Source organism: Mixophyes fleayi, chromosome 11 (assembly GCF_038048845.1).
Source record: "Mixophyes fleayi isolate aMixFle1 chromosome 11, aMixFle1.hap1, whole genome shotgun sequence".
Lineage (NCBI taxonomy): Eukaryota > Metazoa > Chordata > Amphibia > Anura > Limnodynastidae > Mixophyes > Mixophyes fleayi.
Window position 1 is genome coordinate 54,857,336 of NC_134412.1, and position 27,861 is coordinate 54,885,196.

At 39.8% G+C, this 27,861-nt stretch overlaps 1 protein-coding gene across 2 annotated transcripts; it reads right to left on the reverse strand.

The window, feature by feature from the left end:
• Positions 1-2,708: 2,708 nt before the first annotated feature.
• CD3E (CD3 epsilon subunit of T-cell receptor complex) lies at positions 2,709-21,872 on the reverse strand. 2 transcript variants are annotated; one of them, XM_075191452.1, is made up of 6 exons: positions 21,566-21,872; positions 11,043-11,069; positions 9,846-10,034; positions 3,877-4,026; positions 3,529-3,572; positions 2,709-2,931 (listed from the first exon to the last, which is right to left on the reverse strand). In XM_075191452.1, the coding sequence occupies exons 1-6, from the start codon at positions 21,612-21,614 to the stop codon at positions 2,875-2,877; spliced, it is 516 nt and encodes a 171-aa protein (XP_075047553.1). In that variant the 5' UTR covers positions 21,615-21,872; the 3' UTR covers positions 2,709-2,874. The 2 variants fall into 2 exon arrangements, with proteins under 2 accessions (XP_075047553.1, XP_075047552.1); XM_075191451.1 differs by having other exon boundaries at positions 9,846-10,040; positions 21,566-21,865.
• Positions 21,873-27,861: the final 5,989 nt, after the last annotated feature.

Consider the following 27,861-nt stretch of genomic DNA (forward strand, 5'->3'; position numbering starts at 1 on the left):
TGGATTCCCTAGCGAGTGGAGTCTGCCAAAAAAAACGAGCGGGTGCCGCCTCTAGGGACACCCAGCCCAGTGCTGATAGCACTATGGCTCTTCCTACACCCCTGGGCGGTGGGTATAGGGTAATAAATGGCGATTATGGTAAAAAAAATAAACGGACGCCATTTTATATAAGTCCCAGCCGGTGCCATAAATAGTGTGGGCATACTGCTACTTGTATAACTACAAGCACCAGCATACCCATGGCAGCCAGGGCATGTTGCACTTGGAGAACCACAAGTGCAAACATGCCCTGACACCCACGGCTGGCTGGGACCTGTAGTTCCACAAAATTAAATGGTAAATTAACCACTACATCCTCGTTAAAACCACTAACATTTTATAAAAATAATAAACCCACAATAAAGACAGTAAACACTCTCATTGGTAACGTATATTTTTATTAAAAATAACAAATACCCTATACTTACCACAGATGTTTTCATCTGTTATCAGCAGCTTTTAATCCGAAAATGGCTGTCACCAAAGTCCCAATTAAATTTATATCCAAAGTTCCTGCTTGAAATCTCTTCTGTTCTTCTTGGGCACAAAGCCCAAGTTGTTGATTGCAGTCTACAGCTGGACCACCGCAAACAGCTTCTACTAGGTAGAAGCTCCGATATGCAATGAGCTTAGCTCTTGCGCGAGGTCTATTTATAGTATTAGGGGATTTTCCCACGGTAGTGGAAAAATCCCCTAATACTATAAATAGACCTAGCGCAATGAACTGAGTTTCTACCTAGTAGAAGCTGTTTGCGGAGGTCCAGCTGTTTTATTTTTTTTATTCAATCAAGAAAGAAGAATCTTGGATTTTACAAATATGGGGCCCTCCTGGCTGAAGCAAAGAAGACTTCTATCAACAAGGGGGCCCTCCTGGCTGAAGACTGCAATCAACAAGGAGGGCTTTGTGCCCAAGAAGAACAGAAGAGATTTCAAGCAGGGACTTTTGGATAAAAATACTTTGGTGACTTTTCAAGCAGGGACTTTGGATCTACAAATTTATTTTGGACTTTTCAAGCAGGGACTTTGGATATAAATATAATTGGGACTTTGGTGACAGCCATTTTCGGATTAAAAGCTGCTGACGACAGATGAAAACATCTGTGGTAAGTATAGGGTATTTGTTATTTTTAATAAAAATACATGGTATCATTGAGGGTGTTTACTGTCTTTATTGTGGGTTTATTATGGGTTTATTATTTTTATAAAATGTTAGTGCTTTTAACGAGGGTGTAGTGGTTTATTTAACATTTTATTTTGTGGAACTACAGGTCCCAGCCAGCCGTGGGTGTCAGGGCATGTTGGCACTTGTGGTTCTCCAAGTGCCAACATGCCCTGTCTGCCATGGGTATGTTGGTGCTTGTAGTTATACAAGTAGCAGCATGCCCACACTATTTATGGCACCCGGGCTGGCTGGGACTTGTAGTTCCACAAAACAAAATGGTATCTGTTTATTTTTTTTACCATAATCCTCATTTATTACCCTACACCCACTTCCCAGGGGTGTAGGAAGAGCCCTAGTGCTATTAGCACTGGGCTGGGTGTCCCTAGAGGGGGGGCCCGCTAGTTTTTTTTGGCAGACTCCACTCGCTAGGGAATCCAGCCCAGCACTGAACAGCCTGGGGTTAGTTTGTCATTATGGCAGGGGGACCCCTGCCGCGTGTCCACCTGCTATAGTGCCACCAACCCCGGCTGCTTTTCCTAGTGCTGGTTCTGAGAAAATCGGTGGGCCCCACGCAAAAATTTTCCCCGATTTTCACAAAACCAGCAGTAGTCTGGCAGCACTAGAGTTAATACTGAATAGAGGGGGGACCCCACGCTTTTTTTTTGTAACTTTAATCTATTTTTAACACTTTTTACAGCTGCCGGATGACAGAACAGTTTAATAGTGATGTGTTTATACAACACGCTGATACAACACAGGAGAGTTAGCTAATACGGGAATGTTTTACATCGCAGCAAATCGCCAGAGATGACCAGCGATTTTGAAGATCAGGGTAAAAATGGCAGCTTGACACATTTGAGAAATTTTTGACTAAAATCGTGGGTTATCATGCTGAAAAAAATTGGACCTTGATACATTTACCCCCTGGTGTATTTACAGCCCACACCAACAGAAATTGAATAGGTGGTGGTGGGGTGTTCTGAGAGTATAAACAATTAAGAGGAAGGGGTTTCTCAGAACTACTGTCCCTGTCCACTGTCCCACTTGGGCATCCTGTATTTACTTTTATTCCCTGCTGTCCGTATCTTCTATAAAGTTGTTTGTATTGGATACTTTGGTATCAGGATAGTCATACTGTGACACAACTGCATTACAGTCACAGGGGCGCATGCAGGGGGGGTTTCTGGGTCTCCAGAAACCCTCCCCTCTGCTAAAAAAGTACCCCCTACATAGCGGCACTGTACTATATAGCAGCCGTGACGCTGTCAAAGAAGCGTCCGTGGCGGACGCTTCTTTGACAGCGCTGCGGCTGCTGTATGGTACAGTGCTGCCGAAACAGAGCTGCTGCGCATGTGCGGGCGCATGCGCAGCAGCTCTCTCGGTTTTTTTGCTTGTTTTTTTTGGGTGGGGGGGAGGAAACCCCCCCTTAAAAATCCTGCGTGCGCCCCTGAGTGACATATGGGTGCAGAGGTTCACCTTTATTCTATATAAGAGCTGAGTGCAGTCATTAATGTTACAATATATTATATTCAGTTCAGTAACACACAGCCTTTGACATATATCAATGTCAAATAGTGGCTTTACTTGCTCTCTAAACAAATGCAGCGATGTCATTATACATACAAACATGGTAAAAAACAAGAGATACAGTAGCGAATGCAGGATCCACTGAGTTATTTAAAATTCCGGTTCAATCCATTGTATATTTCCTGCTTTCCTTTACGGATTGGCTGTAATGACACAAACAAAAAACAATAACTGTAGTCCAATAAATCTAATACATGGTCAGTCATGACTAGTGTTCTTTTAATCAGCAATGAGTCAAAAAGCCTGGGTCATACCCTATGACATAACTAAAAGGCGTGCAGTATTAAACCCTGGCTTACTTGTTCAAACCCACTGTGCCAAAATCTTAGTTGCCCATAATAAAGCCGTAATGACGTCCAGTTTGTGGCCAGGATACTTTTTATTTGTGCAATGTTGTGGCCTAGATTGTGGAAGGGGTCCGAATAATAACCCAACATAATTTTTGGGAAAAAATAATCTAGCAATGAAAAATCAGAAAGTCACATGATGCCACAAAGACTTCTGCTATTGGATCTCTGATCAATAGTACTTTATAATTCTGTAATTTTCCACTAGTTTAAATGGCTTTTTATAAGGCAATTGTTTTGACAATGTTATAGTATGTGCAATATGTTTAGGACATCACTCAATATGTTCCCTATGCTGTACACAAATGGTCTGACTTATTGGCATTGTAACAACTTGACACAAATTGGGCATAAACAAAAGAACACACAGACACAGACAACTGTTATTTTTACCTCATAATCGGGGTTGGGAACAGGCGGAGGACGTTCTTTGTTGTCTGTTGAAAAAACAAAGTTGGATGAAAGCTGCACGGGATAACTTACATACACAGCAGTTGTGGATCCCCCTGTCTCATATTGTGTATGTCAGAAATTATATTAGCCAGAAAATATCATATTAAATAGGCATAGTTAAGAAATGTCAAATGTTTGTACTTCATGTTTAACCTGTTACTATGTCCTCCCTTAACTAGACTTTATCCAATTGTAAAGTGCTACAGAATTTGCAGGCATTATATAAATAAATGATGATGAAGATGTTTGCTTATTACTCGTTTTCCATTCGCCCCATAAGTTTGCTACCTTTTTTATGACCTTCATTTGCAACTCCACCTCCAGATTTTCTCCTACAGCCAAAATATACTATGAAGGACACACCAAGTGTGACCAGGCAGTCAGCAATCAGGACTAAAGCCACCGTGGTAATAGAGACATCTGTGCAGGTTTCACAAACTGTAGGAGACAGATAAAATACAATCAGTTGAGATTACATCCTCCTCCAATACTCCAAAGTATTCTCTTTTAGCCTTGAAATAGTGGGAGATCTGTTTAAAACAGCAAGAAATAAAAAAATAAATGTTTTTGTTTTTTTTTAAGATTAATCGCTGTTACAGCCTATAAGAAGAATCTTGGTAAGTAACATTTTCCTTGCTTTGTTTCTACAGGTTGCTATCAATGCTTTATCTGTGTGTGTAACTAGCAGCCATGCTTCATACCTCCCAACTGTCCTGAATTCAACGCAACAGTCCCAATTTTAGGGCTATGTCCTTCCGGGGGACATGTTTGCCTCGCGGGTGGGAATGTTGGGGAAAGGAGATATGTAATCTGCAGCCTAGCACCTAACAGCGCGAGGCAGCCCTCTGGGGGTGTGGTCCCGCCCCTGTCCCGCTGTCGGGGACAGACATGTTTGTACGTATGACACAGGGCTGTGTCGAAGTCCTATAATTGGATGAACGAAAGTATATTGGTTAATATTGTTTTATTGGTCGATTGCACTCAGTATGCCACGCTACACGTGGCATACGGCGATCGCAAGGTAAAATACGCACGTACACATTCGCATTACAACATTTAGTTATTTATATAATTCATATTCATATTGGTTCCGTTACACAGTAATTTATGAGCAGATAGTATTTAGTTTATTATTAGTTTATATAATATGATTATATGTACACTTCAGTGTTATTTAAGGTTCAGGTTATAGGAAAGGTGTCATGTCTAGTATCATATTAAACCCCTATTCATCAGCAGCTGTCTGGTTCATTCGGCGAAGAGATAGCACATTGCATACTCAAGTTATTGTTGTTAGGGAATAAACCTTTAATATGATACTGACTGTAAAATGCTAATGGACTGGTTGTAATTGGAGTTTTGGCGGGAAGAACAGAGCTCATCCCCTGGAGAGATGACCCCCACCTTTGGATTCCTTAGATTGAACCAGCCGATGACCTGTTTACCCTGGACCCATCTGAAGTCTGGGCCTATAGAAGCAAGCAACATCATCTCTATTGTTCACTCTGTAACACTGAATGTATATATAATCATAGCTGCACCCCCACTAGCCTCAGTCTACTCTGACCACAGTATTCTAAACAGATATACTGTTCACTGGGTCCCGTGGGAGCGCAGCGAAAGCATGCGATAGCAGCGGTATGTATGTATCTTTTGGTATTGGCTGTACTGTACTGTACTGTAGCATAATATAATAATGTATTAAACTATTGACTATTTACATCTGCTAAAATAAATCACTTTGTGCGTTAGAAACACAATACAATCGCTTGGGCAATGCTTATTTGAAAACGATAGAATTACTTTAATAGCTGCCATCCAGAAATATTTTGAAAAGGAGAAAATGATTTGTAGAAGGACAGCTAAGAAAAATGCTTAAAAGGTACTTAATTTGCTATTTAAAAAAAAAATAAAAAAATGGAGAGGCTTTATATCTTTTTGAAACGTAAAAAAAAATCTCATAAAACTATAATCTTTAAATGAATAACATGGAGTGTATGCAATGTCTTATAGTATTTATTTAGTTTTTTTACTTTTATTTTTCAGATTTTAAATACAAACAAACCCCCTGTGGGGACAGGGAAACTGGTTGTCACCAGTGAAGTATAGTACCTCTGAAAGTTGTTAGGCGAAGTTCCAAGGGAGGGCTCAACTTAGTAGATAGAAATACTGGTGGCCTGATCAGCAGGTAACAGAGGGCTATAACGATAAACGGACAGGTGGGAAATTAGGAGTATAGGTACAGCCAGGGTGCCAAAAAGGGAGGAAATATTAGGGCAGAGATATGGGGGTGGGAGGTCACTCTGTTTCCAAGTTGGTAATCAGGCATCTAGCAGCAACAAGGATGTGAGCGGCCAGGAGTAGATAACGTAGGAGGAAGAACCACCTTTCAGACAGGGCATGAAAGAAGTGAGGAGTGGCGGGCCCTGACTCTATCCCGGAAGGGGGCTATTATTGAGCATGAACACCATATATGTATGAACTTACCTTGATAGCTGCATCCTCGCCAACAGACTGAGGTAGCAGAGGGATAAGTTCACCAAAATGTACCAAGAGTGAGGTGTCATCTATAGTAAACTTTGTATGCGCTCATTTTAATTAGAGTGGAGATTGAATTGGTGAGTTGTACCACTGCCTTGATGGGAAGACTTGTCCAGGTGCAGGTAGGTGGCAGAATAGCGGGTAGTCTGTAGCGGCAAGTATACCACTGATGAGCAAGGGAGACTTGTCCAAATGCAGGCAAGCAGCTGAATAGCGAATAGTCTGTGGCGGGTACGTTACCACTGATGAGCAGAGCAGGCTTGTCCAGGTGCAGGTATGCAGCTGAATAGCGAATAGTCTGTGGAGGGTACGTTACCACTGATGAGCAGAGCAGGCTTGTCCAGGTGCAGGTATGCAGCGGAATGGCAAGCAGTCTATAGCGGGTACGTTTACCACAGAAGAGCAGATAAGGCTTGTCCAGGTGTAGGCATGCAGCGGAGTAGAGGTAGTCTGTAGCGGGCAAGTTTACCACGGATGAGCAGAGAGGACTTTGTCCACAGCAAAACCGATCACACGAGCAGAACACAGGAAACACCTGAGTCTCAAGGGAATGAGAACCAAGAACAGGCAACAATACTAAGGACTTAAATAGTGAGTGGTGATTGATTCACCAATAGGATTAAAAGCAAAGTTTTAAGTTCAAGAGTCCTGCACATGCGCAATCCAGTCAAGATGGCGGACGGCCGCGGCTTAGGACAGGCGCCGGCAGGAATGAGAGAGAGCCACGTACCAGACCAGAGGCACTAACCGTCCGGTGAGTGACATAAATTAAGAACCGGTTCTCTACCCTAATGACCATTTTAAGTATACAAAAATATATCAATATCATGAAGCAGTTATCTAGTCAAACCCAGGTGTGTGTGTGTGTGTATAAAATATTTCTTATTTTATACTGCTAATATTGAGATAATAATAGTAATGAGTCATGTTATGCCACACAGTAGTGCCCCCATTTCAAATTAAGCCACAATAATGCCCCCAGTTCATATTATGCCACAGTAATGCCCCTCTTCATCAATCTGCCATGCTGATTTTGCCCCCCTTCACACTCTGCCATGCTGCTTTTGCCCCTCAACACACTCTGCCATGCTGGCTTTGCTCCCCTTTGTTCTGTTCCTTCACTTAACTTTTCTATCTTCTCTTTTCTTCTCTTCTTGTTGCACCGCTCCTCACTGAAAGTGAGGCGTGATGACATCACGCCCGACATTCAGTGCGGACGGAGCAGGGAAGAGGAGTGCCGACGCCGCGGACAGGTGAGGTTTTTCTTTTTTTTTTTAAAGAATCCTGTTCCCCCTTCCCCCATCAACGAAGAGGGAAATTCTGCTTTTCAAATTGTAATCTTATAGAGCTGTGCAAAACTCCTATGTAGTTTTAGATTGCTTTGAGGACTGTTCTTATGCAGTATCACTCTCTGATGCAGCAATGTTTTGCATTTAGGATTGTCACTGTAGTTTTCTCTCTTTAGTGCATTGAGCACTGGTGATAAGCAGCATCGATTTGTGAGATGGCATTATGGATGTGATGTACTGATGTTCCTCAGCCTTAATCTCTGCGGCAGCAATTGCATGCACTTATATATGTTATTTATAGTGTACGAAGATGATCATCTGCACTAAAACCATTGTAACCAATTAGAAATGAGCTTTTATCAATATAGTGCAGAGATAGCAAATGTCTTACTTGTTACTATAGTATTAGTGCTGAATTGCACTTTTGAGCAATGTTAGTTAATTAACCTCAAAGCCTCCTCTTTCAGCAGACACCTCTACCTGTTCTTTAATACATTTCAAGGATCTGATGGGTTTGAGGTTGGTAATATGCAGAATGTACATCTCTTCTCCCCATCAACCATAGCAGGTTACTTTGAAGTGTTTCCCCATCCTTCTTTAGCGTTAAGCAGTCTCACTTTCAGGGCAATTCCCTGTCTTTAACTCCAGGCTATTAATATTATGATGTACATGGGATTTTCCCACCTTTGCTGATAAGGTGTGGCTGGCCCATAGTATCCAGTACTGAAGTTCAGTATACCAGGCATAATCTCTTACTGACACCTTTAAATTCCTCAGTAAACTAGCCTAGCACTGAGACATTATCCAGGATGGCGATAACAGATTAAAAGCATTTAGAAATGCTCTATTCTTTGATGAAGCATTTTACTGAATAAAGTTTTTACAATGGATCCATTATTAAGCTTTTTTTTTTCTTGTACATACACACATCTACAAAGACTGGCCTGGCACACTGGCCTGTTATCCCTTACCACTTGCACATGCACACATCTAAAAAGACTGGCCTGGCACAGTGGTATGTTCTCCCTTACCACTTCCACATGCACACATCTACAAAGACTGGCCTGGCATAGTGGTATATTCTCCCTTATCACTTGCACACATCTACAAAGACTGGCCTGGCACAATGGTCTGTTATCCCTTACCATTTGTATATGCACACATCTACAGAGACTGGCCTGGCACAGTGGTATGTTCTCCCTTACCACTTGCACATGCACACATCTACAAAGACTGGCCTGGCACAGTGGTATGTTCTCCCTTACCACTTGCACATGCACACATCTACAAAGACTGGCCTGGCACAGTGGTATGTTCTCCCTTACCACTTGCACATGCACACATCTACAAAGATTGGCCTGGCACAGTGGTATGTTATCCCTTACCACTTGCACATGCACACATCTACAAAGACAGACCTGGCACAGTGGTATGTTCTCCCTTACCACTTGCACACATCTACAAAGACTGGCCTGGCACAGTGGTATGTTCCCCCTTACCACTTGCACATGCACAAATCTACAAAGACTGGCCTGGCACAATGGTCTGTTATCCCTTACCACTTGCACATGCACACATCTACAAAAACTGGCCTGTCACAGTGGTATGTTCGCCCTTACCACTTCCACATGCACACATCTACAAAGACTGGCCTGGCACAGTGGTATATTCTCCCTTACCACTTGCACACATCTACAAAGACTGGCCTGGCACAATGGTATGTTCCCCCTTACCACTTGCACATGCACACATCTACAAAGACTGGCCTGGCACAGTGGTATGCTATCCCTTACCACTTGCACATGCACAAATCTACAAAGACTGGCCTGGCACAGTGGTATGCTCTCCCTGATCACTTGCACATGCACACATCTACAAAGACAGACCTGGCACAGTGGTATGTTCTCCCTTACCACTTGCACACATCTACAAAGACTGGCCTGGCACAATGGTATGTTATCCCTTACCACTTGCACATGCACACATCTACAAAAACTGGCCTGTCTCACTGGTATGTTCTCCCTTACCACTTGCACATGCACACATCTACAAAGACTGGCCTGGCACAGTGGTATGTTCTCCCTTACCACTCCAGCCAGTATCGCTGTAGCAGTGTTGGATCGTTCAGCTGCCCCAGCGATATTTTTGTTCATTTCAATGATGATTGTTTTTTTTTTCAATCTAAATTACTGCCGAAATCAGGGATTCATTGATAAATAGACTAGGACCCTCATCTTGGATGTCTTGCTACTTATTGTGGTTCTTATAACATAAACAGAATATTTGTCTGTTAATATATACAGATATACTAATATGATGAGTAAATTAATTCTTCCTTAATCAAATATATGTTATAGCCAATACTAGGCTGTATGAATTGTTATGTATTGAACAATTGTTCATATTTATTACTCTCTTGTTCCTTACCATAGGCATGCAAGTAGAGGTATTCATTTTCACACTCGTATAGTCCATTTTTTGATGATGAAAAATCGCTCACTACATGTTCTTTTCTGTTTTCGCTTATTACTTGTTTTCCCATCTTCAGAGTTCCCTCTTTAGGACAGATGATACTGACTGACAGTCCAGAGATATGCACCTTGAAATTGTCACCTGCTAGAACTTGATGAAAAGGGGAAGGTTTTCATGAAGGCAAAGTTTGTTATGTTAACTGAGATAAACACAAGTGAGTGGGAAGTGAAACAATGGGAAATAAATAAAATAAAGCCAAGGGAACATGGCATATGTATATTTGCAATTTACCCCTGGTCCACAGGGGGAGTGTTACAGTTTAGTAACATTTGTTAATAAGTGTAGATAATTTTATTTTTTTTACATTATTTTTAAACAGGAAAGATCTTGAAGAACTGAAGATATCATAATAGGAGCATAATAACAGAGTCCTCTTTTGCCAGTAGTGGCAACATTGAATTTAATTTTGCTGCCTAGTTTCTTTCTGGGTTTCTCTACTATTATTTATCCATGATTTGTTCATGGATGCAGCATGTGCCAACTGTTGCCAAACCATGGATATTCATTATGTTCACTGAAGGCATTATTTACATTACAGTGCTTCCACGATTTTGAGACCGAAAACGAAGGGAATGATATCATGTGAAGTGTTCAAAATATTACTGTTAACTTCTAAGGCTTATGTATCTTATTTCTAGGGAAATACATTTTGAGGTCAGATTGTCAGTAGTACAACGTTGAGTGTACTGGAAAAACTGTGACATGTTGAATGGAAGCCTTATTTAATATGAGCAAAATATTGGTTGCTCTGACTTACCAGACACTATTGGCAATTGATTTAAAATATGTTTTACTAATAGCTTTGTGCACTATTAATAGCTTTATGTATAACATAGTGGTGCAGTGGCACATATGGTAGACAGGGTCTTACAAATCTGGCCTCTGCCCTGGACCCACCAATGATTGGAACACATAAGAGCCTTAGCTGTGTACACTTAATATAAGGCACTGCAATACGACTAGATGCACATGGCTGTAAACAGCATCCAGATGTATACCATCGAGGACTGTAATAGTGAACAGAGAAGAACCATATAATGGAGGGTTAGAATAGAAATACTAGTTGGAATATATTTATTATGGCCATCTTACCTGATTCATCTTCTGCAGATAACAAATCTGAAACAGACAAAAATGTAAGTTTGTATATAACTACATTCAATGTCAGATTAAAAGCTTAATGAACCTGATGCTGAACATTGTGATACTGTATTTGCTCTATTCTTTCAATAAAGCATTTATTAACTTTAAATATTTTAACTTTCAATGTTTAATTTTGTACATTTTTCAAAAATATTTTGGAACTAAAGCATTTAAATATCCCCTCCCAATGCCCAGGAAAAAAAAACTTTTTACAGTCTATCTCACTTTCAAGGACAACCCGTTTCACACAATCTATATAAATATGCATCTAGTAGATTGAAAACATGCAATATTACTACCATATTGTAGGCAAGCAAAGCATAAAACCTCACCAAGGTTGCTGAGCCTTTATACATTAATTGTCTAAAATACACTAGAAGTGTCTTGGAATGCAGTTCAAATCCTACTTACCCAGTATCCTTATGGTGCAATGTGGCTTATAAACCAGTATACACCTGTGTAACCACCACCATGCAGAAGAAATGGGAAGTGGTTTATGTAAACACAACGGTTCTTGATAATACCATACTTGCCAACATTTCTTTTTCTTTTTCCGGGAGATGCCGGCTGGGACGTGGTCGTGCAGGGGGCGGGGCGGCGAAATCGCGTCATTTTGGCCCCGCCCCCGTGACGGAATGACGCAAATCGCGTCATTTTACATTGGGGGCGGGGCTAAACACCGCGATTCCTGGTGAATCGCGGCGTTTAAACTGAATTTTTCCCCCTTCCTATCAGGGAGATTGCCACACTCGTCCGGGAGACTCTCGCAAAATGCGGGAGTCTCCCGGACAATCTGGGAGAGTTGGCAAGTATGGATAATACTGTATGTGCAAAGAGACAAAGGTAGTCCATGTTTTTGGCGTGTTAGAAGTATATTTATATAGACATATATAGGCACCCTTTTTCATCATTTGTCTCTAATTTTATGCTGCCATTTATTAGACTGCTGTTAATAGGCTCCAATAGTAACTCCAGTAAAAAAAATGTGTTGCTTGCTTTATAAAAGTGCTGGCTCCTTACTTTTGGCCCAGATTCCTACCCTTTGGATCAGTTTGCCCAGGTCTGTGCTGAGGTTTCCTTTTAAAAAATACTATATGTTATGTATAACTGGGAGACTTGAATAAATTAAAGGTAGGGCTTCATTGTCAGCATTATACATATTCTAGTTTAGTTTCACTTTGGTGGAACAAAACACAACAAAAATCCACATATATTAATACTCAATATAAGGTAAATCTAATCAGGCACTTGATAGCATAGTAAATAAATGGGTCCTACAATTAAAGCTTTTCCTAAGCTGTCCAGAGCCCCTGCGATATCTGTCAATTGGGCTAAAAGTGTGTGATCCAAAAATTAGATTTTGCTCAATAGTGGTCTGATTTAAATCGGTTGGATCATTATCAGGCATATTGTAAAATGTGTTCTGGATATGGTTACTATCGGCCTGTGTCATCTGCTGACCTCAGGAACAAGCCCGTATGTGGTCCAGAAGTGATGGACGGCTTTCCCTGAGCACTGAGTGTCAAGATCACTGTCCAGTTTGGCTACACGCAGGAGTGACTACATTTGTTTTCTGTATTCCTGTTCCCCAGGCCCGGCCAAGTGGCAGGCTTGTCCCATGTTTGCCCAGTTTTAATATAGGCTGCCATGATGATTCCTCTCCATGGAAGTGGTACTATGCAGTATGTTTTGAAATCATAGTAGTTTCTATGATAATGGAACCCCTTTCCAGTGGAATTTAACAGTCTACAATAAGAGATGTTGGTTGTTGGACTCACTGTCACGTGAAACATATATATACTGAGTGGTAGAAATAATTTATTTGTGCTTGAAAAATATAATGAATCCCATTATGCAAAATAATGTTATAGATATCACTATATAACATTATTCAATCAGCGGATAAGTAAGTGCGCAGCTCAACCAAAACCTTTAATACATGCTTCTGAAAACTTCAATGGACAGGTGAAAAAATGTGTCAAACACTTTAATGGAGAATCTCTTAAATAGTCAAGTGAGCGATTTTGGATTGTTATCGGTTGTTTTATACATCAGTTAGGATTAGTGATATTTTCAATATACATATTTCTACCGATCAGAGTATACATTTAGCACTGTCTATTTTGTCCTCTATTTTTAGTACTGGACAGTAAACCTTTTATCAGAACAACCAGCGGTTGTCTGGCTTGATTCGTAATGTATTGTGCCTAGTAATGCACAATACATTTACCTTTTGTCTGCTATCTTTTTAGGGCCCTATTTATCATTGTTTTTCTCTCCAAAGCCAGAAAGGTAATTTCTTATTATCACAGCGATAAAAAAACAACTTTTGTTACTATTTAGCAATATTTAAATTGCTCAGCTGTCACAGTAAAACTATCCAGCGTGATGGGAGACTTATCACACTGGAAGCCTCCATTCTGCTCTACTGAGCATGCATGGGGCCTGGCGCATGTGTAGAACTGGAAGTCTGGATTTGTTTTTTCAGGGAAAATATAAAAATAAATAAAAGTTTTTTGATTTTGATTTTTTTTTCAGAAAAAAATAAATAAAAACTTTTAAACATAAAACATAGAGGTAATGTATGTTATATTATATCTACCACTCCCCTCATCCAGATCATATTATTTACTTTCTGGGTGGCAAGGAAACTAGCCCTCTTCATTTTAAAGAGACCTGTGCTGGAAAAAATCATTTATTTAATCAATTATTTTTTCAGTGCTTCCCTTTGGTTAACACCATCCTGAGATGTTAACAGAATAGGCTTTGCGGCCTTAAAAAACACCACAGCATTACTTAATAAATAGGCTTCACCATGTTAAAACTTAGGGCAAGTGGAGTTATCACCGGCAATAATAAGGTAATCCCTTGTGGTAACCCCATTAACATATAAGGCAAAGTGAAAACAAGCCCGTATGCTTTTTGCCCTTAAATAAATAGGCCCCTGAGGGCCACACAACCATTGGGGGGTGTGCATAGGTCCTACAGGTGTTGCTGAGGAATGACATTGAGGCCTCCTCCTTCACTGATTCCCTAACAAGTGACCTGAAGTGACCTGAAGTCGGCTACCTCTCTTTCTCATCCCTTCTTCCCTTCTCCCCCTTCCTCGACTCCGTCTCCGTTTCTCCCGTCTCTCCGTCTCATCCATGTGTCTGTCTGTCTTCCCCTCCCTTTAGATTGTTCGCTCCTTTGAGCAGGGCTCTCCTACCTTCTGTTTCCATCACTTTTAACTGCGCTCTCCAGCTACTCAGCTCACCTCCTCTCGGTCCCTCTGCCCTCTGTCTCCTCTCGCTTCTCTCCGCTCCCCTCAGTGACTCTCAACCTGTCATCCGTGCCCACCCTCTTGGGCCATAGTTACCTGCCTATACTCACTTTTCCCCTCCCTCCCTCTCTTTCATGCTGTGCCTGAGCCCCCAGAGTTTTAGTGCTTACTGTTACTTGTACTGTGCTGTTTCACCTTGTACTGTGCCATTGTTTGTCCTTGTACGGCGCTACGGATACTTTGTGGCGCCCTATAAACAAAAATTAATAATAATAATAATAATAATGTGCAGTTGCACTGACCACGTCCACGCCTGGTGCACCCCTCCTGCCAGAGTTGACCTGACTGTTACACTAGTTTTCAATAGTGGACCTCAGTAGGCACGCGGATGGGGGCCAGTGCAACCACCCATGACTTCACTTCACTTGTTATGAGCAATCAACTAAATAAATAAATGAAATAAAGCAGACAGACATGCCTTTGATGGTGCCTCGTCGGCACTGGTTTAGTTACATATTTTGATTTTAGAAATAGAAAGTTGTCCCTATCAAAAACTAATTTATGATTGGAAAGCTCATGGGGGAGGGACCTGGACAACACCACAAGTTGTTAAAAAAAAACTACACTTTTAGTTTTAGGTGGAATTATCCTTTAATTGAAATGCATATTTTTATGATGATCTTAAAGTCGTATTTACAAATTTTGGAGCTAAATCTGGAAGTATCTTTACCTACCCTCACTTCAGAGAACAGTTGTCTTTCTATAGCCATTATATAAATGAATTTGTGAATATGGGGTTGGGATGTTTCTTTTTAAAAGTATTACTATAAAAAGCATGCAGTGATTTTAGTCTCTACGTTTGATACGTAATAAGGTACACCACAGCGTCTCATTACATTAATCATACAATTAAAGTAATGGCATTTCTTATCATAAGAACCAAAATTACACTCCTACTTTTTCCACAAAATGATACCTTATCTCAGGCACATACTTGTACAGGGATCTGTGTACAAGGTGAAGTTCGTTTTGTAGGCTGTATTAACACATAACCCAACACAGTAGTAGCGCACAGCACAGCAGTATTTTGCAGCATGTCCAAACTCACCAGTGATAGAGTTAATAGTTACAATACCGATACGGTTAATCTCCCTCAGGGAGAAATATAGTGAGTGCAAAAATCACACCATTATGCAGGCTTTCAACATACACCCTATGTTCTCACCGACAGCTGGTGTGTACTGGTGTGTACAGCTTATCTCCATAGTAAACAAGTTCCTTACATTGAGATGCATTCTAACCTTGTTCTGATGTGCCTGAGCGCACCTCAAGGACCAGAATACAGAGACAGAGAGCGTCAATGTATTTGCACCCTACATACGGGTTTTATAAGTAAATTAAAATCTAATATCTCTTTTTTAATCAATGTTATAAATCTATATTTTATAAATGTAGTCATCATAATAAATAAATGACTGCCCATATTGTTCTAAATATTTTTACAACTCACTGTAAGTTGAATCATGTTACTATAATTGTATTGGTCACAATGTTCATTTATAACTCAGGTTTAATATTATTTCATGTGAATGTATCTATTATGGTGCCTACAAATAATATCTGTTAGCTAATTAAATAACAGTTTGCAAATAAATTGATTTCTTAATTATTCTGTATTATTAATATATGTTTTTCCATTACATTGGCACAGAAATTAAATTGGTCATTGCTGCTAGTTATGCTATTATATTAGTAGCTTCCACAACAATCTTGGCTGAAAAGAAAACTTCAGTTATAATTTCAGTGGAATTCGATGAGATGAAACAATATTTACTTACTTTTTATGGTCTCCTGCTTGACCTTGTTAAATAAGGCAAATGGGTATCTATGCCCCTTCCCCCATAAACTTCAGATTCACTTGAATCAAAAGTTCCTGAGGGAGGAGCATTGACACCAACTAAGCTTGTGTCAAACAGACCAAGCATGGGAAGTTCATGGGGTTGGGCATCGACACCCGCATGACTTGTTTCAAACGGAGAGGAGAGTTAAATGAGGTATAGGACAGTTGGATCTATTGCGGATACCGGCCAAGAGTTGAAGGTAAGTATGCATTTTTTTATTTTAACTCGTCAAACTCAGCCCAAAACTATATTTCTAGTTTTTGGTTGATTAAATAGTGCCTAGTGCAAGGGGGTTCATATGCCAGCATAAAAATGGAGACAAGCTTACTGCAGTGAACTAGGCATCACCAAATATTTTTTTGCAGCAAGCTATTAACTTAAATATCCTAACTCATGGGTAAAATAATCAGAAATGTCATAACATTGTACTGATTTTTTTGTACTGAAAATTAAAAAAAAATCATATTCTCAATTAATAAAAAAATTATTTACGTTATATTGTTATTCATTTTTGATGCCATATGGTTGAAAGCTAAGCACATATTGAAAAAAATTCTGACCTATCTACTTGTAATCTGAACACGTCAGTTAGATTGCATCAGTTTGGTTTGAAATGTCAGTATTATGAGTTTCCACATCCCCACCCTGCCCTAATCGGTGCAGTATGACTTGAGTCAAGCCAACCTGAATTTTTTTTATTCATTTGTTCCAATTAAAACTTAGAATTACAAAGAAATGGATCATTTTAAAAGCTGTTTTCATGTATGCTCTTAATTGCAATTGTTCAATTTGTACAAACTTAATAAAAAAAATTATTAAATAATGGCCAATCAAAATAATAAAAACGTAAATGATAACACTTCTGAATGATGTTTCGGATTAGATCTCATTCTTGATAGAGTGTGTTTTGCATAGGATGTGTGGGCTTTCTAACAGTAGTTGTGAATGTTGATAACCTCTATTACAGTGAATACGGAATACATGAGATATCAGAGCTCTAACATGTACAAGTGGAAGTAAATATAACATATACTTATTTTTCCCACCAATAATGTTAATAATTTGCAAATCATATCATTAATTGGAGTATATGAATCAAAAAACTAAATTTAAATCATTTTGCAGCAAAGAAAAACAACATTTATTAAAGGCCATTTAACACTTAAAATCATATTTTTCTTTTCTTTGCATACACAGTAGTGCCTATTCCTTTAAAAATGTATATAAAACCTACGTACCTAAGTATTATAGTTGTAAAAGTTAACAGCTTTTCGGAATTTGTCAAAGCAAAACCCATTGCCTTTGACTAGTTGACTTCTTTTAATATTGCTCAATTAAAGGTGATGCACTGTGCTGAAAACTACAAACATATAATCTCTCCATCCAGCTGTCAGGACCCCCTGTCCCACCAGGATGCCTGTCATTCCTGAATATGGTCCCACAGAAGCTGTGCTCATGTTCAATAGAACTAAACCTTCTAATATTTTACTTTAGATTGCATGTTCAAAAGAAATAATCCTTTTAGAAGATGACTCTAAGGGGTAGATTTACTAAAACATCTATAAAGGAAAAGTAGAAGCGTTGCCCATAGCAATCAATCACATTCTAGTTGCCATTTTCTAGCATGTATTAGATAAATGATAGCTAGAAACTGATTGGTTGCTATGTGCAACACCCCCACTTTTCCTCTTTAGAAGTTCTAGTAAATCTACCCCTAAATCTCTACTCTGCCTTTTGACAAATATAGTATTGTCCTAGGAGAGAGTTGTCCCTCATAATAAAAACAGTCTACCATGGTCCTCTTGCTATTAGGTTGGCAGCCATCAAAGCCTGAGATGCTATGGGATACTATGCTTCTAGGCTCCCTAGTGGTGCCTGAATATACTAGGAGTGGTGACCCTATTTTCTGGGTGGGCATATCATTTTTTCTAATTCCAGCCAGAGACTGTGACTGGATATCATGGCACTTTTTATATAATTTATTTCACTATTGAATTCTTCACTAAGGATCGAGGGGGCTCTTCTTATGATCTACAGGATGCAATGTGGGCATAAGACTCCTATCCCCTTAAACATCCTGAAGCTTCCTATTTTAGGGTGACAATGCTCCGGTGGATACTAAGGTAAAATGACCACACTGGTCTTTTGGCCTCTTGCCTCAGATGGAGCCCTGTTGCATGGGATTGGGGATAAAAGTCTCCTTTCTTTTTAGATGAGAGCCTAAAGACTAATTCCCCAGTGCACTATGCTTGGTTATGTGCACAGCACAAGGCGGTATTGCTAGTATACACCTTCAGATGTCAATCCAAAAGTAAGTTACTGCAAGCTCTCCACAGCACAGCCTGCAAAATACAGAGTTTGTGGATGTGTTTAATAGGAAAGCAGAGTAAGTACTGAGTGACAGGTAGTCTTGTGGAGCCGTGGAAAATTAATGTCTGTACAACATCATATGACATGTTTGACAGTAGAAAACCATGGAAAAATTAACTTTACTTCCCCCTGATTGATCCACATCATTACTTAACCTCTATTATAGTGTACATATTGTGTTACTGCATTATTACATTACTATATGACTCTTTCCATATTGTCTAGCGTGGACCTTCTTGACCCAATCCACCTCTGTATATAAAGAGTAGCTGTATACAGAAAACCTTCAGCTATACGATTTGATTTACTTGTCTGCATTGTGTGTGTATAGAAGTCAGTTCACTCTCTTTCTGGATTCTATATATCTGCTTATATATTTTATGGTGCCTGTAAAATTATTATGCACACAATTATCTGTAGACATAAATAATCTCACAACAAAGAGCTGGTTTCACAAAAACACAAGATCCTGATCATTTAACTAAAAACCGGTTGGAGCTAAGTAGACAGCCCAAATTTAATTTCTAGTAGACAAAGATTGTGATTAATTACAATTATAATAAAAATTACTATATTAATTTAAACATTGATCTCCATCTTCTGGGACTCCCGAGTATCCATCTTTTCCCAGAACAGTTCCTTTTTACACCCAAAATCTTAACTCACAATACTTATTTTCCCATCATTTAAAATCCTGATGAACCTAGATTAACAGGACAAGCAGAAAAAGGCTCCTAATGCCGTTTTACCTAAAAGAAAGCATGGTGTGGATTTTGTGAACTGAGAAAAATGTTAGGTCACATGGGTATCATTTTTTTTTAATTTGAGAACTATATGAGCCCTGCCAGCAGTGCAAGTTGGAAACAGCTGGCACAGCACTTTGCAATCTACCACATTTTTAAATGACCTGTTAAATATGTCTTTCCATATGTAGCCAAAATGAACGAAAATCCATATGACCAAATGGCAAATCAACAGCAAGAATGTAGAGGTAGCCTGTGCTCCTGCAATCTTGCCACCCAAGGACAGGGCCTATGTGGCAAAACTTGGCCTGACACTAGAATCACTAGATTTATAGCTTTATAGCTTATATTTATAGCTGTCCTGAAGTCCTATAAATATTTTCTCACCCCAACTAAATGTTTGGATTCTGTTAATTGAGCCAAAAAGAAAATGTTGCCTCTTCTTATACAAATCAGCATAACTATTTGTGTTGGGGTCATTATCATACGTTTTACTGCTAATACAGAAAGTATAAAACCAGATAAAAGCAGTATGATTTTGACAACTATACAAATTCTGTACCCATCTTAGTGTCTAATCATCAGCCCTCTGAAGAATTGTTTTATATTCTTTCTTAATTAAATAGTTATATTTTTAGGTAATTTAATTAGTGTAGATATGTGTAGACTAGGCCAGATGTGCTCAAATCCAGTCCTCAACAGGGCATGTTTTCAGGAATTTTGTCTGTAGAAACAGGTGGGATAATTACTGACCCAGAAAAATAGATGAACTCACCTGTCCATGATTAAAGAAATCCTGAAAACATGAACTGTTGAAAGCTCTTGAGGACTGAGTTTGAGAACCTTTGGGCTAGGCCATTATATTATTATTGGTAATGAAACTAGATATATGATCTTTTTTAAATCTATGCTCTTAGCTGATACAAAACTTTATTTCACTTTGAGATACTTTATGTGCCAAAAATCTAACTTTCACCAGTGTAACTTATATTAAACAATGTCTGTAAGTTAAGATCAGTTTTATCATTTATTTTTCCCTTCTTCCAAATTTCCCTTCATGAAATTTGTAATGTATTATGCTCCGTGACAACATGAATGAGAACAATTTATAGGCTTAAAATGCAAGATTTTCCACATAGTACAAATGTTAAAAGTTTCTATACCATGATGAGGCAAGTTAGTCAACAATGTTATTTTCAATAATTATTATTAGGAGAATCATTTACATAGCACAGCCTTAATCCACAGCACTGTATAAAGGATTACATATAGTGACATACAAATAGAAAATAATTTGTATCTGCAAACTGACATACATGGAAGTCGTACTTGTAACGGTTCACAATCCAAAATGGTAGAACCTATGAAAGCTTATTATCTACCTTACCTCTGTTATCAGCCATTTTAGACATGTATTGTCCAATACGAACTAAATGTCTCCCCTCATGGTCAGAGCCTATTCCCAATATAACTTAGTTTCTGATTAGGAAATCTGTACTTATATATTTGTTAAAATAATTACTAGCTCATTTATAAAGAGTAACTTGCATAATAGGTTTAAAAGTTTGTTTGCTAAATAAAATGAAATCATTTTATTGTGCACATTTGTACATTCTACTGCAATGAAATAGCTAATTCCTAACTTTTTTTTAAACAAAGAGAAACTATGTTTTAAATATTTGTATGGTATTTAAAAACATTTCTGGTTTATTCCATGTCTGCTGTGGTCTATGCCTATTTCTAAGAAAGTATACATAAAACAGTTCTCATAAGAACTGCAGATGTTCAGGAAGTATGTATAGTTAAAATAAATTCAGTTTTATAACTTTATAATTACGAAATTGTCTGTAAAATATAACTATGCATGTCCGTAAACGAGTATTAACCTGGCAATATGATATCTATAGAGAGGATAGGAGACTAATAATATGCAGGTTATTAATATAAGATGTACAAGTATAGATGCCCATATGTCCTTCACATGTAAGAAAGAATAAACTTATATTGTACCACATATGTTACTAAGATTAATCGTTAACTAACCTATACACTTAAACTGTGAACTTTACGTGTACACATCAATGTCTCTGAAATACAGAAATATTTTAATAAATCCCTGTAAAGCATTTCATAAGTTTCTACTTTATCCAATGAGGATTATATACCCGAGCCACATAATCCATATTACTTACTCACCAACAAATAGCCCAGCCACCAGAAAAGAAAGCAGGATCTGTGGTTTCATTGTCTACAGGCAAGACTTTCGGTCCTATAAAAACTTCTGTGTTTTTTCACTCTGTAATAAGAATTTTCTATAGTCCTCTTCTTTTTTTTTTCTCTTAACTTGCTCTCAATTTCTTTTCACATTTCTCAACGTTCTGTTTGATCAACTGAATCTGTTTGATGTGCCTGCCTCCTTGTCTTTGGGTTTCCTTTCTAATTTTTCTCTTTCTCTCTCAGCCCCGCTTCCCCCTCTCGATATGTCTTACACCCCGTCTACATAGGTCACATTACCAAGCGTTGTCACCTGTTTTTCTCAGAGCCGACAAACGTACTCACAAATGCGCAAAAGTAAACCCACAGTTACAACCACATAGATTTTCCGATCTCATTTTCAAAAATAGGTCTTTCCGGAAAAAAAAATAAACTCTGCAAAAACAACATTAGCAATACTTAAAGGGATATTTTACATTATTTGTTTAGTTACCTCCTTATGACTTAATAGGCCCCTAAGGTAAAACACCCATTAGCTTATCTTATCACTCTGCTCTTTATTTCTTCCTTTTGGGTACATTGGGTTAAAGTATGAAGAGTAAGAATATGAGGTTAGCAGAATTGTTGTAAAATAACAGACTCTTATTGCTAAACGAACCTCAATGTCTAACAGCCATCACAGACGGGCATGTTTTCTGTATTTTCTGCTTGAGGCAACCCAGTTTTGAGTGCACTATTGCACCTGGCTGGTGTGGGTATTGGCGGGTGTGCACAGGTTCCTCCACCTAGTAGAACTATAAATAAGTAATATTTATCTTTACATAGCCATGGAGCGCAGGCTGTAGTAGGTTACCATGATGTAGTTTCTTGTCTGTCGGGTGTAGTCATTGAATCATTGTGGGGGGGTCGTGGTTGGTGGAACCAGCTTGTTCCTTAAAGCTTCAAGCTGGGGGAAGAAGGGGTAAAAATGTGAGCATAAAGAAGGCTGTTTGTTGGGTGTAGGCAACCGGGGTAAATGGTAGGGGAAGATAATCAGGTTTTGTGGGAGAAAAGGAACCTGGGCTGATAGTGTGTGGAGGTGAGAGTATCAAGTCTATGATCTACAGATCGGATAAGGTTTGCTGCATATGTAAAGTTATAGTGTGGTAGGAGAGAATAAGAGGATAGTGGGTGAGGAGGGAAAGTGGAGATAAGGGTGTTGGGTGCAAATTGGACAGTGCTAGATTTGTGAAGATAAGAAGAGTGTGTGTCTGGGGGTAGGTGTCGTCATCATCATCATCATCAACATTGATTTATATAGCGCCACTAATTCTGCAGCGCTGTACAGAGAATATTTGTCATTCAGACCAGTCCCTTCTCCATTAGAGCTTACAGTCTAAATTCCCTAACACACACAGACAGAAACACACACACCAAGGAGAATTATGTCAATGGGGAATTGGTGTGAAAGGGAAGGTAGACCGACAGAGATAGTATAAAGGAGGGAGAAGTTAAGTTTAATAGAAGGAGGTATGCGTGTCACTGGAGTAGAATATCAATTAAAAGAGAGTTTAGAAATGTGGGGGTAGTACAAGGGAGGGGTCAAATGAGGGATGATCATGGATATTAATGATAGGAGTGAAATATATATTGTGGCAATAGACACACTTTGCCACATAATAATAAAGGAAAGACTGGTGGTTTCTCTGTGAATCTGCAGGCTGAGGATGCAGACAGGGTTAACTCGGTACACTTTCACACACACAGACACACAGCACAGGAACACAGGTGGAGCACCTGCCCTAATCAATTAAGAAACAAGCTAGAGCAATGCCTTGACAGGAAGCTTAAATAGCTGGGTTTGAGCTGTGTGTGCAAGACTGGTGTCAACATGTGACCAGTTAGGGATCTAACTGTAATAGCCAGCATTAGGGCTATGGAACTTTGTAAATATTTTGAATATGTTTGGTGTGATTGCTGAAGACAATGCAGAGGCTGTTTTATCCATCCTGACAAGAAAATAAACAGCAAAGTGCTTCAGCAAAACCTGTGTGAGGAGCAGTTTGTTTGGCGTGCTTTTCACAATGTAGATGGAATGGATATAAACAAGTGAGAGTGGCTTTAATCTCCCACTGGTCTCCATCTTGCCCTCTTGGCTGACAGTCTGGGACACTTGTGAGAGTTAGTGTCCCTTTGAAGTTAGCTTGGAGAATGTCACAGTGAGTAGCTTGAACTTGTTCATAATACATAATCACTTGCTGTCAATGCAACCTGACTGCTGCACGGATCAGTCTTTGCTAATTATATTTGAGTCTTTGCTCTCCCCAGTGGCCATTCATTGGTACTTCAAATTTCATTCACAATTAATTTACATGTTAACAACCTGATATTTTGGATAAATAATATATTTGAACTAGGAGAAACATTGTGCTGTTATGACTTTCTTATAGTAGCAACCCCCCCCCCCCTAAAAAAAAGAGGTGGAATTAGGATCAGGAATTCCCTCATCCCCAAGTTGCTTATTCCTACAGCACCAAAGCTCAGCAACATCAACTTAGTGTCTGAGGGCTCACCTTACTAGGACACAAGAAGGCACGCTTCAACCTGTGTGTGACCGTGTCCTGCATCCAGCCTATCCGTGCATTTACAGCAATCATGAGGACCATGAAGCCACTCCTTTTCTGGTGCTGATTTACTTGTGAAGGGCTTCCTCTCAGTTTCTAAACAGTGTCTGATTCCTCCCTGGAATGACACCACATTCTTCTCCCTCCACTCTTAACATTAAGTTTAGGAGCCATTCCAGCTACACAAACTTGGTTATTGAAGGGTGACATTCCCTCAGGTCTTCTTCCCTGTAGCAGAGCTGACAATGTGTTTTCACATCCCCCACACTCAGGTTTCCCCACTGTCCGTCGGTAAGAGAGTGTACAAGAGAAATACTGAATCTCACATACATATATCAGCATTGGCAAAGCTTCACTGATTAAGGTTTTCTAGGTGGCCTTATGTAACCCACTCACATGCTACCCTAATAACTCAATTGGGACCAGTTACCAGCTGTTCATGAATTACCTTCCTCTGACTCTCCAACATGGTGCTCAAAAATAGAAGACCAAGCAGTTTTCTAAAAAGTGATACAAACATTCTGCACATGATTGTCAATCTAATCCAAGCCCCGGAAGATTGCTCAGTCCAGACCACTCGGATGAGGATTTGATACCTACAGCAGTGCAAAACTTAATCACTGCGCTAGTTGAAGACATCAGAGCTGTCTTCCAAGCAGAATTGAGTTAGGCAATGCAAGATTTTCATTCTAAAATCTCCAAAATTGGAAATAGAACAGATGCTTTGGAAACTAAAACTGATGATATCTGCTAAACGCTAGCCACAGTTGATCAAGACCTATGGCTCCTCACTTAGAAGTATCTGTCTTGGCTGAGAAAGGTGAAGACCTTGAAAATAGGGTGAAAACAAATAATATTAGATTTAAATATATCCCAGAATCAATAGAGAATGGAGCTCTTCCTCATTACCTTTGGGGACTCTTCACATCCATTCTACTGGAGGCTTCTACTAATGGATAGTGCAAAGTGCATTACGACCCTAACTTGCTTCTGGTCAGGCCTCCAGATATGTATTCCTAGGATGCACTTCTACCACATCAAAGAGAAACTCATGAGAGTGCCAAGAGCCTCTATCACTTTTAGATATGAAAACACAGAGGTACAACAATTTAGTGATCTGGCCCCTATTGCCATCCAGAAAAGAATGGCCCTCCAGGATGCCACAAGATCCCTTAGACAACATGGCTATAAACAGGCCCGGATTAACAATACGGACCCCAAACATGAACACAGAAATAGGCCCAGGCCAGCCAGGAGGAAACATGTTTTTTTTTTTTTTTGTGAGGGCACCTGGCACAGGAAAGGGGGTTCAGGATGATGTGCGGGGTAGTCATGTGGACCGCCTGCTGGTGATTTCCCTGTTGGCCAAGGGCGTGTTCCCATTGTTGGAGAGCAACAGGCAGCAAATCGCGAAACTGCCTATTGCTGAGTGGGGTGCGGGTGGCGCCTGCAGAGGCTGTGTGTGACTCGTGCTGTACTAACTATCACCCAATCCCAGACAGAGGGGAGTGGCACTCAACATAACAGGTAGGAACAATTTATTTTTAACAGGGGATATGTGACAACAGGTCCAACAATGGATATGTGACAACAGGCCCAACAAGGGATGTGTGACATCAGGCCCAACAAGGGATATGTGACAACAGGCCCAACAAGGGATATGTGACATCAGGCCCAACAAGGGATTTGTGACAACAGGCCCAACAAGGGATATATGAAAATATAATATGCATGTGTGAATGGCCGTGTGTATTAGCAAATGGATCAGTTCCTTTTCTTACAACATTTCCAACTTTTTCAATGGAGATTATACCCTGGGGCCACTGACACTTAACTGTGTTTGACTATTTGTATTTTGAAGTCTGCTCAGGTGTATGAACACTTGAAGAAAGCATAGTTATATATAACCAATCTTATACATTCCCCTTTGGCCATTTGAGGTGTTAGGCGGTATGAAAATGACCAACAGCTGATAATCACATTCTCACACATACAAACTCTACAGTGTATCAATAAAAATCATATTTTGCTCTCTGTATTGTGTGGCAGTCACAAGGTTGCCCTCTGTATTGTATGGCAGTCACAAGGGTGCTATGTATTGTGTGGCAGTCACCATGCTGCCCTCTGTATTGTGTGGCGATCACATGGGTGCTGTGTAGTCTTCTACTGCTCTAGCACATCCACTTCAAGGTTGGATGTGCTGTGTATACAGAGGTGCTCTTCTACATACCACCCATGGTTAATTGCGTTACTGTCGCCTTTCTGTCAGCTGGATCCAGGCTGGCCATTCTCTTCTGACATCTCTCATTAAAAAGGCATTTCCACCCACAGGACTGCCACTCACTGGATGTTTTTGGTTTTGAGCACCATTCTCTGAAAACTCTAGAGACTGTTGTGTTTAAAAATCCCAAGAGATCAACAGTTTCTGAGTTCTGAGGTACTGTAAAACACTGTCTGGCACCAGATAGTGACTTTTACAGTGGAATGATTGCTTTCCACTGTAAAAGTCCTTTAAATCATGATTCTTGTCTATTCTAGTGTTTGGTCTGATCAGCAATTGCAATTTTTGACAATGTATATATATATATATTGTGGCAAGAGCCCGCTACTGCAGAAGCACACGTGAACAACTTCTTCCTTTTTATGTAGCTTTATTGTCAGTACGGTAAATGTTTTAGCACCGTATACTTTCACAGCAATTATGGAGACCCTAAACGCTATCTATACATAGACCAGCTCTCTCTCAGGACCAGCCAGCTTTCCCAGTGTTGGTCTCCGTGAACAAATGGCACAAACAAGCTTTTATACATGATACTCCTCCCCCAGGCTTAGCTTGATGGACAGGTGATACACCCACCTTCTCTTTAAGAGAAAACGCCCATCACTAGCTCTGTTTCAACTAGCAGACACACCCTGTCTGTTTGCTGAGAGAAAGCAGCTTTTAAATCATGTAAGTTAACCAACTTTAAACTACACATAAGTCTTTACTTGGTTTAACCTGAATCTAGGTGCATAACTGCGCCAATGTCTTACTCTGCTTGTATGTTTTCTTTGCATATTGTCACATAAATGCCTCCCTTTGTTACATATCTCTCCCCCTATCGTCTCCAAGTCGGGGGACGCGGACTTCGCGAGGAGCGCATATTTTCGTGACAATGCATCTGCATTCTTGTGCAGAATCCCAGGTCTATGTTCTACTGAGAACTTGAAAGGTTGAAGTGCCAAGAACCAGCGGGTTACCTTGGCATTTACCTCCCAGTTGCTCTGCATCCATCTCAATGGTGCATGGTCTGTTATTAGGGTAAACTCTCTGCCTAGGAGATAATAGCGCAGAGCTTCTGTAGCCCATTTTATGGCGAGACATTCTTTCTCCACAGTGGCATATTTTTGTTCCCTTGGAAGCAACTTACGACTTAGGTACAGGACAGGATTTTCTACTCCATTCTTCTCCTGTGACAAGACTGCACCTAAGCCAACACCAGAAGCATCAGTTTGGAGGAAGAACCTCTGGGTAAAATCCGGTGCTTGTAGAACTGGGGAGGAACAAAGAGCTAACCGAAGATCAGACCAGGCGGTTTCTGCAGAATCAGACCAAGTTAATTTATCTGGACAACTTTTTTTTAACATGTCCGTAAGTGGAGCAGCTCTAGTGGCGAAGTGGCTTACAAACCGCCT